The 17856-nt window shown below is 37.0% G+C and overlaps 1 protein-coding gene across 3 annotated transcripts; it reads right to left on the bottom strand.

Annotated features, from left to right (window-relative positions):
* Window positions 1–918: 918 nt before the first annotated feature.
* glrx3 (glutaredoxin 3) lies at window positions 919–17549 on the bottom strand. 3 transcript variants are annotated; one of them, XM_058794569.1, is made up of 12 exons: window positions 17504–17549; window positions 17254–17368; window positions 15910–16018; window positions 10612–10686; window positions 8814–9015; window positions 5296–5468; window positions 4732–4793; window positions 4598–4655; window positions 2976–3028; window positions 2801–2840; window positions 2493–2585; window positions 919–1751 (listed from the first exon to the last, which is right to left on the bottom strand). In XM_058794569.1, the coding sequence occupies exons 1-12, from the start codon at window positions 17532–17534 to the stop codon at window positions 1701–1703; spliced, it is 1062 nt and encodes a 353-aa protein (XP_058650552.1). In that variant the 5' UTR covers window positions 17535–17549; the 3' UTR covers window positions 919–1700. The 3 variants fall into 3 exon arrangements, with proteins under 3 accessions (XP_058650552.1, XP_058650553.1, XP_058650554.1); XM_058794570.1 differs by having other exon boundaries at window positions 17516–17549; XM_058794571.1 differs by having other exon boundaries at window positions 17254–17363; window positions 17516–17534.
* Window positions 17550–17856: the final 307 nt, after the last annotated feature.

The raw sequence follows: 17856 nt of genomic DNA, 5'->3' as shown, positions 1-17856 counted from the left end.
TTGTCATTAATGGAATAATACTTAAAATAGCAGTCAAGTTGTTAATTTACAGATATTGTTTGTAATTTTACAGTTTTGAACAATTTAAAATAACAAAAAATACCGTAAAAAAATAACAGTAATTTTCCTGTATAAAAAAATTTAAAATACTGTAAGTTGTCTTTAATGATATAGTAACTAAAATAACAGTCAAGTTGTTAATTTACAGATATTGTTTGTAATTTTACAGTTTTGAACAATTTAAAATAACAAAAAAATACCGTAAAAAAATAACAGTAATTTTCCTGTATAAAAAAATTAAAAATACTGTAAGTTGTCTTTAATGATATAGTAACTAAAATAACAGTCAAGTTGTTAATTTACAGATATTGTTTGTAATTATACTAAGTTTTGAATGTAATTTGAAATAACAGAAAACTACTGTAAAAAAATCTAGGGTTATTTTCTGTAAAATTAAAAAGTGTGATGTATAAACCTAAATTTCGGAAAAAATTGACCCTAATGACTGGTTTTGTGGTCCAGGGTCACATGTTGCAATGGTTTCCTCAGCACAACCATCAGGTTATTATGGGAGCACTGCAATTACCTAGAACCACAAGAGAGTATGTGAGTGAGTGTGTGTAACACAATGGCCACTCTATGATTTCGGCTCAAAGCCAGATGAGGTGTGGGTCGACTCCCCAACCAACAACTGCTGATTAATATTTATGGATCTTTAATCACAATAAGAGAGTTCTTCCTGTCCCCAAGAGCTTGGCAGAGTGACTGTCTGAAAAGCTCAAGGATCACATTAATTAAAGCGAGTGGACGTGATTGTGAATGGTACATCCATCATTCCCGCACTCATTAAACAGGTCGCATTATCCAGGATAAAAAGGCAGCAAAAATTGGCCTAATCTAACAACCTGCAATTAAAAGCAGTTGGAGGAGCTCTTTAATAAGGGCACAGATTCACACAAGATGGTTTTACATGCCAAATCACTGGCTCTGACTGACAGAGACATTTAAAAAAAACAGGATTTACATTAAGTCAAAGGTCACATGACACACATCTGATCCGGGATATCCCATCACAGGTGGACGGCGCTAAAAAGTTGACTCAAGCCACATTGAAATGTAGTCAGAAGGGCATTTTTAAATATAAAGGTAAATACATAGTGATGCATCCCCTAAAACAGTAAAAGATCACCTACAGAACTAACCAGTCATTGCATAAACACAATAAATGACTTGCAATTTAATAAGAAAATGCCCATACATATACATGCATCAGTCTTGGATTTTGCCCAATGCCACTTTTATTGAAATTGGTTGCAATGGGATGGACATTCTCATTCTAAAAGTATTTGATTGGCCAAAAATTAGTGGTCACAGCAGACATATTTAACACACGTGTCAATACTCGGTGTACATTTTAAATCTCAGTTGACCACCTGTAATCAGATCACCAGACATGGATGTAAGTACCAGGTATAAACAAGCTCTTAAAATATGTCAGTGCAACAAAAACAGATCACAGAATTGCCTTCATTGGTTTTACAGCAAAGGATCAACATTGTTTTTAAAAATGAGCAATTTTCTAATAAAACAATAAATTCGATGGAATAAATCTAATCCGAGTACTCCATTCCTGAGGTTAAGTGTGCAGGTTACAGGCATATCAGCAATGTGATCCACATGTTCTTCAGTGCTGGAATAGTTTAGTTTTCTCCTTTCAACACAGATGCCAGCTCACCATTCTCCTTCAGCTCCTGTTAAACAATATAAACATTTCCCATCCGTTATGAAACACCTTCACAGTTCATCTTTCCTACATTCAGGTTCAGAGCTGTAGAGCTGCATCTGCCCTCTGCTGGAGTAAAACACCAACTGCAGTACATCTCTACAGGCAGATACAACACAGCCATTCAAATGTTTGGGCTTCAAATTTCACATAAATGAGGTTTTATTGAACTGTCTATTCATCAAAGAATCTTGCATCATGGTTTCCACAGAAATATTAGGCAGTAGAAATGTTTTCAACACTTTTCAACCCTGGCTGCTGAAAATTCAGCTTTGCCATCACAATAATAAATTACAAATTTCAAAATGTATTCAAATAGAAAAACTAGTGTTTTACTGTATTTTTGAATACAGTAAAAATACAGTGAGAGCTTGTACAGTGAAAATAAACGCAACCTTGGTGAGCATGTTTATTTAAAAAATAAAAAATAAAATTATATATATGTATTGACCCCAAACTTTTAAATGGTAGCGTGTATGAGATTTAGATTTGCTCTCTAAATATCTATACCAAGGAAAGCAATCTGAAAAAAATAAAATAAGAAAATAAACCCTTCTACCACTATAAATACTATATTCCTGAAGTCTAGAATTATTTACATTCATTAATGAAGCATTACAAATGCAATGCTGTTTGTAGTGCCTAATTCTAAATTTATCTTTATCATCTTAGTAAGAGGATCCATGTTAAAGGCTTTTATGCATTTCACCTTGATTATGTCCACGCCTCCGATTAGTTCCCCTTTAACATACACCTGTGGGTACGTCGGCCAGTTGGAGTACTTCTTGAGTCCTTGTCTAACCTGTGGAAACAATCAGAAATGCACCTTTTGGCTAAAAACTCAAAAACAGACCATTTATTTAGGGACACTCATGTAGTAAAAATAAAATTATATTCTAAACATGACTGCTTAATTGTTATTTAATTATTCAGTTCTCAGTCTGTAAGGAACACAGTCTTTCTTGAAGCTGCTTTTACCAAGAATGGAAACAAAGTTAAAACGGAAGGAACTCTCACCTCTTCATCTCCTAATATGTCAAACGTATCGTACTCAACTCTGAAATGTTAACGAAAAACATGTTACTTTAATAACATACATTTAGTCTTTCAGTAATTCTCTTAAAGATCTTCCAGTCTTAGTTAAATGACACTGTAGATACATGAAGATTCTGGAATTGTAAAAGTCTCTCACCCTGTGCCGTTCATTATTTCAAGTATCTGACGGCTGAATCCACATTTGGCAGCCTGAGTATTCACAAAGACACGAGTTAAGAGGGTGAAAACGCTAGAACATCTTTCACATCATGAAAGGCTGCAGTGAAGCGAAACCCTGCGCTTGAAAGCCAATCAGACGAAGCAAGTTTTTAACTTCCCCAAAACACACGCAGACTAGTGGAGAAGCTCAAAGAACAGAGTACATGAGATACGAGCGGCTCCTGTGGGCCCAAACCAACACAGAACCAAACTTTCATTTAGAAACTTACAACTACAACCACCTACAAAAGATATTGTGAAGTGCGTCTCAATAACTAGGGGAGAAAGAGGAGGTAATAGAACAAGAGAGACAGAGAGAGAAGCCAGTCAGACGAGAGAAGAGAGAGGTCTCGTGGGGAAACACTTTAAACTACTGCAAAGAATGTCTTTCATGTGTGAGTGTTAAAGATCAATACAGTTATGAGGAGAGAGGTGAGGGGTCTTTCTCCTCCATTAAAGAAAGAACGCAGCTCTATCAGTGCCGGAGCCGCCTGACATCGATTTCCAGCATTTTACCCCTGCATGGCTTCGTTTACTGTACGTTAAAGGAAAAGTTCACCCAAAAAAGATCTTTCTGTAATTATTTACTCACCTTTATGTCATTTCAAACCCACGTGACTTATTCTTCTTCAGTGAAACACAAAGGCAGACTTTTTTGCAGCAATATTACTTCATAATGTTCTAAAATAATATTTTAAAATGATGATAATTTATCAATGCATATACTATGAAACAATTAAATAATTACATTTTCTCTTCAGTGGAAAGCAAAGGAAGAAATTTAGCAAATGCAGTTAGTTTATAATGGTTTAAAAAATTATTTTATATAAATTATTTTTTAATTAATTTGAAATTATTCTAATAAACAGTAACGGTGTTGTTATTATTATCAGGTGAAAAAAAAATTTAATGTTGCCTTGGCAACTAGGTGAAGCCCTAAAAATCACTATAACAAAAATAAATAAATAAATAAATAAACATTTAAATGAAAACTAAAATATTAATAAGAAACTATACAAGTACATAAAACTTAAATAACACTGAATAATTATAATAAAAATGTATATGATATTTGCTAATAAATGCAAATAAAATAAATGTTTGATTTAGTTTAAAATATTGTTATTTCTGGACGGCTTTCAATGTAGAAAGAAGAAAGAACACTTTTTGGCAGCTGAATGGTGTAGTTAAGGCATCTACCAGCTAGTTGACCCATGCTAAAAGTCCTAAAAGACAAACTACTTCAATTAACTAAAACTGATAATCAACTCCTTAAAATTGGGTCTGTTCTTTACACAAAGCTTGAAATCATTTTTTTTTTTCCTGTATGTTTGGAGCAAGAGAGACATGGTCACTATGAAGTTGTTGTATGAAAAAGTGCTCCGTTAGAAAAAAATGACAGCATATGGATTTGTAATAACATGAGGCTGAATAAATAAAACAGAATTTGTTGGGTGATTTATCCTTTTAACATCCCCAGCTTTCTCCTCACTCTTTTAAACTGTGTTTCAGAAAAAAAAAAAAACATGAGAGAGAAAAAGAGTATTTAAGTTCACTCACCTCTTTATTGCCTTTCATGAAGAGCATGACGGGTGATTTATTGATTAGAGATTTCAGCCTGTCAGAAGAGAGAATGTTTAAACAAGTCCAGTCGTACAGAGGGGGCGTTTGAGCGAGCGTGTATCTGTCATTACCTGTTTTCCAGTGAGACGGTTTTGGGGAAAGTATTCTCAAGTTCTCCAGACTCGACCAACTCCTGTGGAGGATACAAAATATCTCTGAATCCGAACTCGCTTTGAACTCGACTCACACATACACGCTTTCCTTTCATAACTAAAAGCTCCCTGCTGAGATATTTTACCTCTCTGTAAAGGTAAATTCACTATCTTAATGAGGAAGGGCCTCTAAGACTCTTGAGAGTAGAGAGAGGGGGAAAGAGGATGGATGCTGGCTAATCTAGCCCTCCTCTCTCAGCAGGAGCACTCTGCTTGCTTTAAGCAGTACGAGCTCGCTGGGAATGTAGAGCAACATACAGCTAATAACAGCTAGCCGAGAACACACGCCATCAAAAAGTCCTGAAACATGAACTCTTAAGATAATGTGCATGGGATAAAATGCACAACATCAAGCGATGAAGAAATCTGTGTTTGGAAAAACAGGGAAATATCTAAAAATAAATTTAAAAAACAAACATTGCTATGCACTGATTTTCATTGAACGCGATCAATATTGTTAAAGTTTATTTTCGTATCTTGTACCTTCATGATGTCCAGTCCTCCGATTAGCTCTCCGCTGACGTAGACTTGCGGATAAGTGGGCCAGTTGGCGTAAGTCTTGAGTCCCTGTCTGACCTCTTCATCCGAGAGAATGTCAAAACTGCTGTACTGCACACTGTGGTCCTTCAAAATCTGAACAATCTGACGACTAAAACCTGCAAATAACGCAACAAAAATGCATTAAAGGTTAAAAAGCATACCATTACAGCAGTAACTCAGTTTAGTTTGTTTGTGTGCTTTTTACTAGCTTGCACTTGTTTAAAGGTTCTGAATAAACTAAAAATATTTAATTAAAAATATAATAGTTTGCTTTTAATAATTTAATGTCACAACAATTACCTTTTTGTTTTCCATTTGTAACTGCAAAATTAAAATTTATTTTATTAAACTATTAATAAATTATTATTAAGTCCACTGTTTAGTTTGCTTGTGTGCTTTATTTGCTTTAATAGCTTGCACTTATTTAAGAGAAGAAACTGCAATTATTTTATAAAACTAATAAAGTAAATAAATAAACCTATTCATATTTTTAATGTCACTACAATGACAAAAAGTGTCATTTATTATTGCAATTTTTTAAATTAGTCTACTTTGGTTTTCCTGTGTACATGATGTTAGCTTGCACTTGTTTTAAAGTTGAGAGGAACTAAATGTTTTTTTAAAGCAAAAATGAATATATACTCCATTTTTATTTTAGTATCAGCTAACGTTTTAGTTATTCTGTTGTGCTTTTTGTCCATTTTATTATTTTTTATTTACTTTATTATATGGTTGTTATTAATTATTATTACTATAGTAGTACATCATGTTAAACTAAATTACTATGAGAAATGATTCTTGGCAAGTAGCTGAAATAAAAGTTTAAATGTTTTTATATTTTCCAATTATATATATATTTTTTTATGGTTTTGGTTTTAGTTTTAGTTTAATAACCTTGCTACACTGACAACAAAAGTTGTTTCTTATGTTTTTAGTCACACAATTACTCATTTGTCCATTTATAGATACTACGCAATATTGGGCAACACGACAGAGCTGGAACAAAATTTCTTGATTTCTGAATTTTAAATAGCAGTTCCGTTCATATGGGTGACTACAAGCCAAAAATGAGAGAAGATAAAAGAGAGAGAGCGCAATATTAGATGGGAGGAGACAAAGAGAATAAGAGAAGCAAGAGAAACGGTGCACAAGGAGGAGGAGTGAGCGAGAGAAAGAAACAAGATCAGGAGAGAAAGAGAGAAAGATGTGCAAGGTGATGTGTAGAGTCTGTGTAGCCCCTGCAGTAAAACACCCATTTTCATCTTGTGTGGCTCATGAGGGAATTCATTATAAAACAGCTCCAGGCGCCTCACTTGTGCTTATGCATTTGGTGGTATATTAGCTCGACTCTATCAGAGCGGGCAAACAGGCGGGCAGCTGCTTTCTCTGGCTCCGGGCGAACTCCACCAGACATGCTGCATTGATTGCCGAGTTCTTTCCCCCTCTATGCCTGCACCTACAGGGGCCGAAGACCGCTCGCTCTGGCCGACTCTGCTCCAGGAGAGGGGCGATGTTACAGCCTCGTTCCTCTTTTGAAGGACAACCCACTCAGAGCGAGAAAGGCTGAGAGATCCGAATTGATACACGGACCCTTAACCTTTTAATTTGACATGCATAACTGCTTTAGAGTTAGCGTTAGCAGACCACTTGATCATTTGGCACAACGCTCGTATTGGAACAAAAGAGTGCATTTACGTTTAGAACCCAATGCACGCCACCGACAGGCATGGCTCGCTCTCTGTGCATTATTTCTTGATTTGGACATCAGCCAAGCGAATGAGAACATCAATAAGCTTCAGCATTATAATATCTCCGAGCCGGACCGACCCACTGACACCTAGCGCAACTTCAAATAACATCAACGGCGCCGAGCAACAGGTTCCGGGCTCAGAGACGAAGCGGTGTAAACTCCGAGGATCTTCTATTAATAAAGCAGAGCTGGAGGAGCTGGCAGCCGTTGAAAGCCCAACATCACGTTTGAGATTAGAGTTCAATCTCGTTTTTATTTTGATCTCAGGATGGCAAACGCCAGCCTTCCCCCAGACCTTCCTCTTTACACAGCCAAAACGTCAAGCGCTAAACTGCGCCTCAGTCCATGACGAAATATGCACTTTGAACTATCAAAAGTATTTTGTTTTGAATGGGCAAAATTAATACGAGGATGTTTTCCAACGCCGAACCACACATTTTTGACATGAGGAGGAAGTGTTAGTAGGAAGAAAAAAAGCATGCCAGAAAATCAGCGAATCAAACAGAAATAAGCAAGATCAAGCAGACAGCCTAAAGTTAAACAAACTAAAGACTAAAACGCTATTAAGTGATTAAGCTGTCACTGTCAGGATTTAATAAGTATAACTTTGCCTTACAAAAGCAGAACGTGTTCCATCGTTTTTAGAGCGATTGCGTATCAACAAATGTTTGATTAACAGAAGTGGTTGTTCACCCTTGTGTCAGCTTTGAAAGCCTTGTCAACAGAATGTCTCTTTTCCATTGTAGTCAATTTTAAGTAAATACAGACCTTTTTTCACACACTGTGATGGTGCGTTTCGGGTATTAACATCATAAATCAAGCAAAGTTTTGTATATTTTCATTTAAAAGAAAATTAGTGTACATTTATAACACTACACTTTCTATTATACATTCATTTAAAGAAAACTAGTTCCACTGAGTGTGTGTTTCTAATGCAACGGCTGGATTTTTTTTCTATTGCTATTCGAGCGAATGAGAACACGTTGTAGTTTCCGTTCACAGCTATAGAGGTTTACCCAACTAAACTTCTAAAATAGTGCTTTTTAGTTGCTGAAAAGCTAATAATTAAAAAATAAAACTTTGTAAAATTTCAATAAATTAATAAATGTGGTGCAGCTCAACCAAAGCATGGCGTTAGCAACGACAAGGTCATGAGTTCGATTCCCAGGGAATGAATGAGCTCATAAAACATATACCTTGAATGCAAGTCACTTTGGATGAAGGATTAATGCAAATTTAATATTTTATACCATTTACTTGAACATGCAAATGTGCATTAAACTGTTAAAATATTAACTTAAAATCTCAGCTGGCCTTTTCAAAATACATAAATAAGCTTGGGAATCCCTGCCATACACACAGCACAAAACATGCATAAAGTTGTGAAAGTAGCGATGCAACACGACAAAAAAAGTAACTGAATGAATGCTGCATTGTGCCGCAGCATCTTTGTTGATTGTAATGTGAGCTATTTAGATAGAAAATATATTTTTTCAATCAGTAGACATTTTGGGTCAAACTGAGATGGAACCTGGAATATAGTGGCGCATCCATACAAACATCCTTCGCACTTAAGAAAGACGTAATGCACTTCTCTCACCGTCCCGTTCATGCAACCTTGATTTGTCTCACTCCATCGCCAACGGTTGCTCTAACTAACCCGCTGACCCCGTGTTAATTTATGCGTGCGAGTGTATACGTGTGTGTTTACCACAGCGAGGCTCCTGGGGCGATCCCTTCATGAAGAGCATGCAGGGTGCGGCGTTGATCAGCCTCTTCAGTCTCTCGTTGAGATCCTCTTTAGGGACGTCCCCCGCCCTGGCAGGCCCGCCCCCACCGGACCCCAGCCGCTGCACCTTATTGGTCAGCTCAGGGGCATGCGCACCATCCAACCTGTCAATCTTCTCACCGCCCTAAGGGTTGTCGGTAAACAAATAAATAAATAAAAAACACTCAAGAGTGAGTAGTGATAGATTGAGAGGGAGGAAAAAAACAGCATTAATTTTTTAGGATGCTTGCCAGTTTGTTTAGATTGTTTGCAGGGAGAGAGAGAAAACAGGCCGCAGGCTCTCCTGGTTCTTTGACATGTTACGCCAAGAGAGGGAAAGTCTTGCCAAGCCGTGTGTTTGTTTAACCTCCGATTATTTCTCAGTTGCTTGATTCTAACACGAGGAGATATTGCAGCTCACATTACTTGATCGTTAAACTCAACCTTCCCAACAGGCTCCGTTTTTCTAACCTCGCTTCCCTCTGCTAAATAAACACAAAACACTATCGCAGCACACCTAACATAAATAAAAGCTGTGTGTACAGAAAAATGCAATCTGGCATAGATCAGCATGCTTTACGAAACATAAAGAACACAGTGTAGTAGTAAACTTCATACTATATGAAAAAAAAAAGAAAATGGGAAATAAAACAGACTCAATTACATTTTTAATACATTTTGCTGGGCTTAAATTTATTCTGCGTGGTTCTTAAGTGCATATTATTCTAAAACAAAGTAAGTTTTTATTTTCACAATCTTTTAGTCGAATGTTTTAACTTTCTCCGCCTCTGAAACTACTTTTCTGCTGATGTAATTAAGGCTGCGTTGGCGGGGAAAACTAATACTAACCAATGATATTATAACCCAACATTCACAATCCGATCAAATTTAAATGACAATAATCAACAAGTTATACAATAGGTCACCACTGTTATACACAAAATATCTTCATTTGTACATAAGTCACTTTGAATGTTTTGTGAAAGCCATTTCTTGTTTCAAGTTAGTATGAATTGCTGTTTGAAGGTTACTTCTGTAATTACGTTTATTTCTCAGTAGTAGCAAAATAGTAAAAAGTAAAAGTGAAGTGTGGCCAAGTAACCCGTACTCGGAATTTGTGCTCTGCATTTAACCCATCCAAGTGCACACACACAGCAGTGAACACACACACACACACCATGAACACACACCCAGAGCAGTGGGCAGCCAATGCGACTGGGGAGCAGATCGGTGCCTTGCTCAAGGGTCTCACCTCAGTCGTGGTATTGACGGTGGAGAAAGCGTTAGTTATTCACTCCCCCCACCGACAATTCCTGCCGGACCTGAGACTCGAACCTGTGACCTTTGGTTACATGTCCGACTGTCTAACCATTAAGCCACGACTGCCCCCAATTAATAACACAAACAAGTAAACGCTTAACTAAATTTATGCAAGTGCTTCACCTAAAATATGATTTACATCTCTGCTTATAAAACCTCAGAGAGTCAAATTATTTTTGTGGTAATTAAAATGATGCCACTAATGCTGCAGATAGTTTATCATCTATCGAACTTAACATTCTGCAAGGAAAATCATGTAAATAATTATGTGTGTTTATTTTTCCTAGTTGTGATTGAACTAACCTCCCACTCTCTAAAAACATTGTTTTTATTATGTTAAAAAATAAATAAATACAAATAAACAAATTACCATAATTTGGGTAAATCTGAGCATAGCTGAAGTCAAATGTGGAAGTTTTACCTTGAAGAAGAGGAAGGTGGGAACTGAAGTGATCTCATACTTCTCAGAAACCTCCGGGACTGCCTCTGCCTCCAGCTAAAAACAGAGAGAGAGAACTACTGTAATAATGATTCTTTATAATTCACATTAATAAAACATCACAAACATCAACATGTCAAACATAACATGTGGGCTGACAGTTTATCTGGCTGTAAAAACCCAATTTAAGACAGAAAAAAAAAAAATTTCACATGAAATTGAAAACTAACACTACAAATCTAAACTCCACTGCCTCAGCTAGAACATGTAAAATGATGACAGTCAATGCTGACAGTCAAACATTTGGACACACTTCATGTTGAATTTGCATAATTTCTAATAATGATTGAAATTTATTTTGTGGATGCATAAACTGTACCTAAAAATTAATTCTTAAAATAACTAAAAACAAACATTTAAAACAAAGAAACATTATCCAATTCTGAATGTATTCTAAGGAATTCAACAATTTATTTCATATAGATTATAAAAGGGCAATTGTTGCTTGAAGAACTCTTCTGCTCTGCTGACTGTGTGATGAAAGGCACTATTAACCCTTAACAGAAGGAAAAAATTCTCTCTGGCAGTTTAAGGCCATGAGGAAGGTAAAGTCATTCAGAGCCTGAGGCATTTCAATGTGCTCCACTGGGAGCTGGAGTAGAGGGAGGAGAGCAGCTGGATCTGTGTTACTGGAGCTAGAGCCGTTTCGCCATCATTTAGAGCCCAGTGCACACAGGAACATTTGCAAGAATAATGGCCATTTTCAAACGGGTATCTCAAACACAACGTGCCATCTGCGAATGGTCAAACAAACAGAGAGTTCCACGCCACTGGTTGAGCCATTACTGGTATGTTGGCTGGTTTAGACGATCAAACAAACAGAACAAAATTTTTACTGTGCCACGGTACTGTACACTTTTTAGGAATGGCTTGCACAGTTATTTCACTGCATTAATTTGGGATAAGAGAAAGCATTTAATAATAATAAAAAAAAAAAGACAAGGTTTTAAATTCGTATAAGAATCAAAATACCAAATAACTACAGAAAAAAATACATTTCTGAAAAAACAAAAGTCAAAGGCAAAATCAAAGTATTTTCCGAATTTACAACATATACCAGTAAAATGGTTTCTGAAATTGGGGAAATATATATATTGTAGGATGGGACTTCATTTTGTCCATCTATAATTGATTGGATCATTGGATTGTAAATATGTATAATAAGCACCGCAATATTCCATAAAAAGGAAAACTAAAAAAAAAAAAAAAAAAAAGACTTCTTAAATCTGTTAAAATAAAAACATTAACTGGAAATGCAATGCATTTTATTTCTAATTATTATTTATAACTACGTCATAGATGTTCCCATAAAAAAAAGGACCTTAAATATTATTATCTGATGAATTACTTTTGTTCATACACATACACACACACACACACACACACACACACACACAGTGGGTACGGAAAGTATTCAGACCCCCTTAAATGTTTCACTCTTTGTTATATTGCAGCCATTTGCTAAAATCATTTAAGTTCATTTTTTTTCCCTCATTAATGTACACACAGCACCCCATATTGACAGAAAAACACAAAATTGTTGACATTTTTGCAGATTTATTAAAAAAGAAAAACTGAAATATCACATGGTCCTAAGTATTCAGACCCTTTGCTGTGACACTCATATATTTAACTCAGGTGCTGTCCATTTCTTCTGATCATTCTTGAGATGGTTCTACACCTTCATTTGAGTCCAGCTGTGTTTGATTATACTGATTTGACTTGATTAGGAAAGCCACACACCTGTCTATATAAGACCTTACAGCTCACAGTGCATGTCAGAGCAAATGAGAATCATGAGGTCAAAGGAACTGCCTGAAGAGCTCAGAGACAGAATTGTGGCAAGGTACAGATCTGGCCAAGGTTACAAAAACATTTCTGCTGCACTTAAGGTTCCTAAGAGCACAGTGGCCTCCATAATCCTTAAATGGAAGACGTTTGGGACGACCAGAACCCTTCCTAGAGCTGGCCGTCCGCCAAACTGAGCTATCGGGGAGAAGAGCCTTGGTGAGAGAGGTAAAGAAGAACCCAAAGATCACTGTGGCTGAGCTCCAGAGATGCAGTCGAGAGATGGGAGAAAGTTGTAGAAAATCAACCATCACTGCAGCCCTCCACCAGTTATTACTGCATTATGGCAGAGTGGCCCGACGGAAGACTCTCCTCAGTGCAAGACACATGAAAGCCCGCATGGAGGACTCCAAGATGGTGAGAAATAAGATTCTCTGGTCTGATGAGACCAAGATAGAACTTTTTGGCCTTAATTCTAAGCGGTATGTGTGGAGAGAACCAGGCACTGCTCATCACCTGTCCAATACAGTCCCAACAGTGAAGCATGGTGGTGGCAGCATCATGCTGTGGGGGTGTTTTTCAGCTGCAGGGACAGGACGACTGGTTGCAATCGAGGGAAAGATGAATGCGGCCAAGTACAGGGATATCCTGGACGAAAACCTTCTCCAGAGTGCTCAGGACCTCAGACTGGGCAAGGTTTACCTTCCAACAAGACAATGACCCTAAGCACACAGCTAAAATAACGAAGGAGTGGCTTCACAACAACTCCGTGACTGTTCTTGAATGGCCCAGCCAGAGCCCTGACTTAAACCCAATTGAGCATCTCTGGAGAGACCTAAAAATGGCTGTCCGCCAACGTTTACCATCCAACCTGACAGAACTGGAGAGGATCTGCAAGGAGGAATGGCAGAGGATCCCCAAATCCAGGTGTGAAAAACTTGTTGCATCTTTCCCAAAAAGACTCATGGCTGTATTAGACCAAAAGGGTGCTTCTACTAAATACTGAGCAAAGGGTCTGAATACTTAGGACCATGTGATATTTCAGTTTTTCTTTTTTAATAAATCTGAAAAAATGTCAACAATTGTTTCTGTCAATATGGGGTGCTGTGTGTACATTGAGGAAAAAAAAAAAAGAACTTAAATGATTTTAGCAAATGGCTGCAATATAACAAAGAGTGAAAAATTTAAGGGGGTCTGAATACTTTCCGTACCCACTGTATACTGTCGCCATGACAACCACATCAGTGGTGGATTGCCACCGGCTGTAATGTGCTATAACAAGCATAAAATACAAAGTTTTGTATACAAGTGCAATAATAGTAACAGTTGCAATAGATTTCAGTATTTATAGACCCTTTTTGCGCCGACGTCACGATTATGTTACAGCGCTAGCTGGAGGCAAAACAAAGGGAAAACTGGAGGCGGCCCATTCAAACCAGCGCAGATTCGGCTACATAAGGAGCTTAAAATATCATCTTGTTGTGATGTTGGATGCAAGAATCTATGTAGTACAGGCTCCAATTTGAAATTTTAACGCGTACCTGCTGCCACTCGCAGACAAAAAAAACGACGACAGCTGTGTTTAAACGAGATAAAACGAGCGGACTGGACAGAAACTATCGTCAAAAATGCTCGCGTTTGCAGCGCACACTTCTTATCAGAAAAGGTTAAATAAAGTATTTTCTTTTGTTGTTATGGATTATGGTTTGTGTTACGTGTCTAAAGATTTCTTATGCATCTCACAACTATGAAATAATGTCTGTGTGCATGCGTGTAAAACAACAAACTGACGATGTATATGCTTAATCATCTGTAATTGTTGTGATTGATAGTGGCTGGACTTTCTAAGAACTCAGTAAGAAAGAATATTCAAATACCGAAAGTTCAAAATTAATTTATGGAATTTTTATTTCTAGAAACTATTCACATCTTCCTTTTAAATGTACTGTAAATTTAAACAAACTTAATAGCTAGCGTTAGTGAAGCGGTCAGTGGAATCTTTCTGCCTCCAGCTAAGCCCCGCCTACAGAAAAACGTCACATTGTTTACTAACAGAAAAAGGGTCTATAGCATATACATTTTAGCTGTAAATTGTTTTATTTAGACCGTTAATTCACAAAATTCACAAATTACCTCAAATGCCATACATGGCATTTCCTTTAGCATAGAGTTTAGCTCCAACCCTGATCAAAATCACCTACCTGTGGTTTTCTAATGATCTTGCAGACACTGATTAGCATGCTCAGGTGTGTTTGATTAGGGTTAGAGCTAAACTCTGCAGGAAAGTGGATCTCGTGGGCCAGATTTGAGGATCCCTGCTTTACACCGTGCCTACACCGGACACGAGAGGCACTGCACAAAATACAATGTCAATAGAACACACTACATTATAATCAGTGATGCTGTCTACACTGGATGCGGCGCGGCACGACAAATCCCCGCCAGTAAACTGATGCCTCATTTTATTTATGACATGCTGACACAAAGTTCAAATGATTTTAACTGTCGCTTTGTCACGTCCAGTGTAGACAGACTTTAGCTGTTGCGGTGTGGCACGGCGCGTTAAGTGTTAAATGGGCAAGCACTTCATATCTCAAGAGCCGTTTCCAGTTGCTATCTGTGAGAGGAGGCCAGCGAAGACCCGCTTGCTTGGTGGTGGAATAAGAGCAAGATACCTGGCCACGGTTGCTTAAAATGCATTTGCGCAACAAACACACCATCTGAACGTGTGTTCAGTGCAGCTGGAAACATCGTAACACCAATGAGGTCCTCCCTTAAACTGGACAATATCAGCGTGTTTGTTTTTCTGTCAAAGAATTTGAAATCTAACATTATATAAAAGCCAAGGTAGGCTTAAGCATTAGTGTTTACATTCTAATTGTTATCAGGCCAACGCCGATTTTGCAGCATGTGATTGAAGCTGTTACAAATTATTTAGGCTACTTTCTTATTTAACTGTATTATTTATTTGATAGCCTCGTGTTTTGCAGGCTGCGTGTTGCCATGTTCACTGACGGAAGTGCTAAAATAAACACATACGTTTGTTAATAGATGTTTGAACCGTGCCCGTTTATTTATATATTCCCATTATCATTTAATCCAAAGAGTTCATCTTTGCCTTTCTGCAAACTGGCCAGATATCAATAAAAATAATAGCGATATTAATAATTACTTTGCAATGAGAAAAAATATTCATATTCAAAAACACAGCTTTATTGGTTTTAGCAGCCAAATATGTAAATTTCTGGGCAGACAATGGTGCGATTTTGGGGCCATTGGACTCTTTGGGAAACTTTCTTTTTAACCAATTCTGCTAATGATACAGAAACTACATGTCACAATGACATTTACCCACAATTTGCACAAATTAAGCATGAATGTTATTGGTGAAATGATTTCCAGTATTGTTGTGGGGGGTGGTGGTCCTCCTACCTTCACAAACATGGTGTGTTTGTGCTCTTTGGCTAATTCTGCCATCACTTCGTTCATCTGCGAACACTGCGGAGCCCATGGCGCATGGAAATGGACAGCGGTGAGGGACCTGCACAAAACAGAGTAGGAATGATGAGCTTTAGATCACAGACTCAGAGATCTAGAGTTAGGGAGGATTGTCTTGGGGAAATACACATTTAAATCAAATCAATGTAGATCTGAATTACAGGTTTCATTTAAATGTGAATCTAGACTGTAAAGTAGATAAAATTGCATTTTTTTTTAATCATCTGACATGACATTAAAGACAAGGAACAAAAAATTACCACAGAAGTAATGACCAATCAAAGAAATTATGTCTGCATACAAAAATAACTTCTAAATTGTCCATCTAAAGTGCGTTAAAGTAGACGTATTAGGAGAATTTTTGGGTTGTGCGTCACACAAACATGAGACTTCATGTGTGAACACTTTTAAGGTTTGAACATACTCCTTTACCGAGACCAGCCCAGATCATGGACACTAGACTGCACTACCTCAAATAGTGAATCATTTAATTATTATTTGTCTGTTCATAATTGCGTAAGTCTCCTCTGCAATGATATCAGATAAACAGGCTCTGCCACAATTCAATGAAGAACCAAACTGAAAGCGTGGAAGCATACTGGGGACGGCTGTTGATGTTGACTAGTCTGTGATTATCATCAAGTCATACTATTTGCTGAAAAAAAAAAGTCAAATTCTCAATCAAGCTTAGTTTTGACATGAAGGACACTGATTGATATTGACTACCAAGTCCAGAAGTATTCATTTTACATAATGTCTACCATAAATACAGCCTAAAAACCAATAATATTCACAATAATAGCAGCAAACTTGCAACGAGGATATTAAAGACAGCTGAAATTAAATGCAGCATTAAAACAATCTGCCAAAAGCATGCCATCTAGATCAGATTAATGTTCACTCATTAATATGAGTTTAGCTCAAATAGCTTTCCTGTAGCTCAAATAGTAGAGCATGGCGCTAGCAACGCCAAGATCATGGGTTCGATTCCCAGGGAAAGCAAGAGCTGATAAAATGTAAAAAAACTGTAACTTGAATGCAATGTAAGTCGCTTTGGATAAAAGCGTCTGCCAAATGCATAAATGTAAATGTAAATGTAAATGTAATATAGATCATTTGAGTTTCTCTGAACAGGCCATCGGTTATTTAATTATATTCGATCAACACGGACTCTATACACGATTTATCCCCTTGCATATGTGTTAAATCAGTTAAACATCTGTTCGAAATGACTTGTATTCCGTGACAGACTTGAAAAATAATGAATTATTCACTTACTTGCTGTTATTTTTTAATAATTCCTCAAAATGCTGCAGCGAAGTCGCGTCCGTGAGGTTCGCCATGCTGCCAGACATTACTAAGCGATCATCGAACCCTCCACCAGGACGCTGTACTGAAGCAAAGCATTATTAAACAATATACGATATCACTAACATCGAACACAGACAGTTATGGGAGAAATGTTGAGTTGAAGATTAAGAAGTTGTTTAAATATATAAACATTTGATTTATATACACAACATATTACGTTTTAAGTAACCTTTTCCGCTTTCTTCCATCTTTCAGAGGTGAAATTTACAGTGTGTGGCAACAAATAACCTGAATTAGCATATATCCTGTACTGTACCTTTAATTTGAATATAATTTTTATTACCTACAATACAAAACCAAAATACGGACTATTCTTGTGATAGTTTTATGTAATTTTGTAACTTCTCATTCACTATAATTAAAGAAGAATGTAAACCGAAGGTAAAAGTATTAAGAATGTGATGTGAAACATGCAACAAGAAAACCAGGGTCAAGTGTGGAAAAAAGTACAATAAGGGTGAGACTGAGGAGAAACATTTGAGGTGAACTATTCCTTTAAATTACATTGGT

Source organism: Onychostoma macrolepis, chromosome 12 (assembly GCF_012432095.1).
Source record: "Onychostoma macrolepis isolate SWU-2019 chromosome 12, ASM1243209v1, whole genome shotgun sequence".
Lineage (NCBI taxonomy): Eukaryota > Metazoa > Chordata > Actinopteri > Cypriniformes > Cyprinidae > Onychostoma > Onychostoma macrolepis.
Note: the sequence above shows the minus strand (reverse complement) of the source record. Positions and strands in the feature narration are given on the sequence as shown.

Excerpts from the sequence above, each read along its gene's own strand:
- glrx3 (XM_058794569.1), bottom strand. The coding sequence starts at position 17,534 with ATGGAAGAAAGCGGAAAAGGTTACTTAAAAC. Across the intron at positions 9,016-10,611 it reads CCACCTTCCTCTTCTTCAAG|GGCGGTGAGAAGATTGACAG; the intron begins GTAAAACTTCCA and ends GACAACCCTTAG. Across the intron at positions 3,029-4,597 it reads TCATGAAAGGCAATAAAGAG|GCTGCCAAATGTGGATTCAG; the intron begins GTGAGTGAACTT and ends GTGAATACTCAG.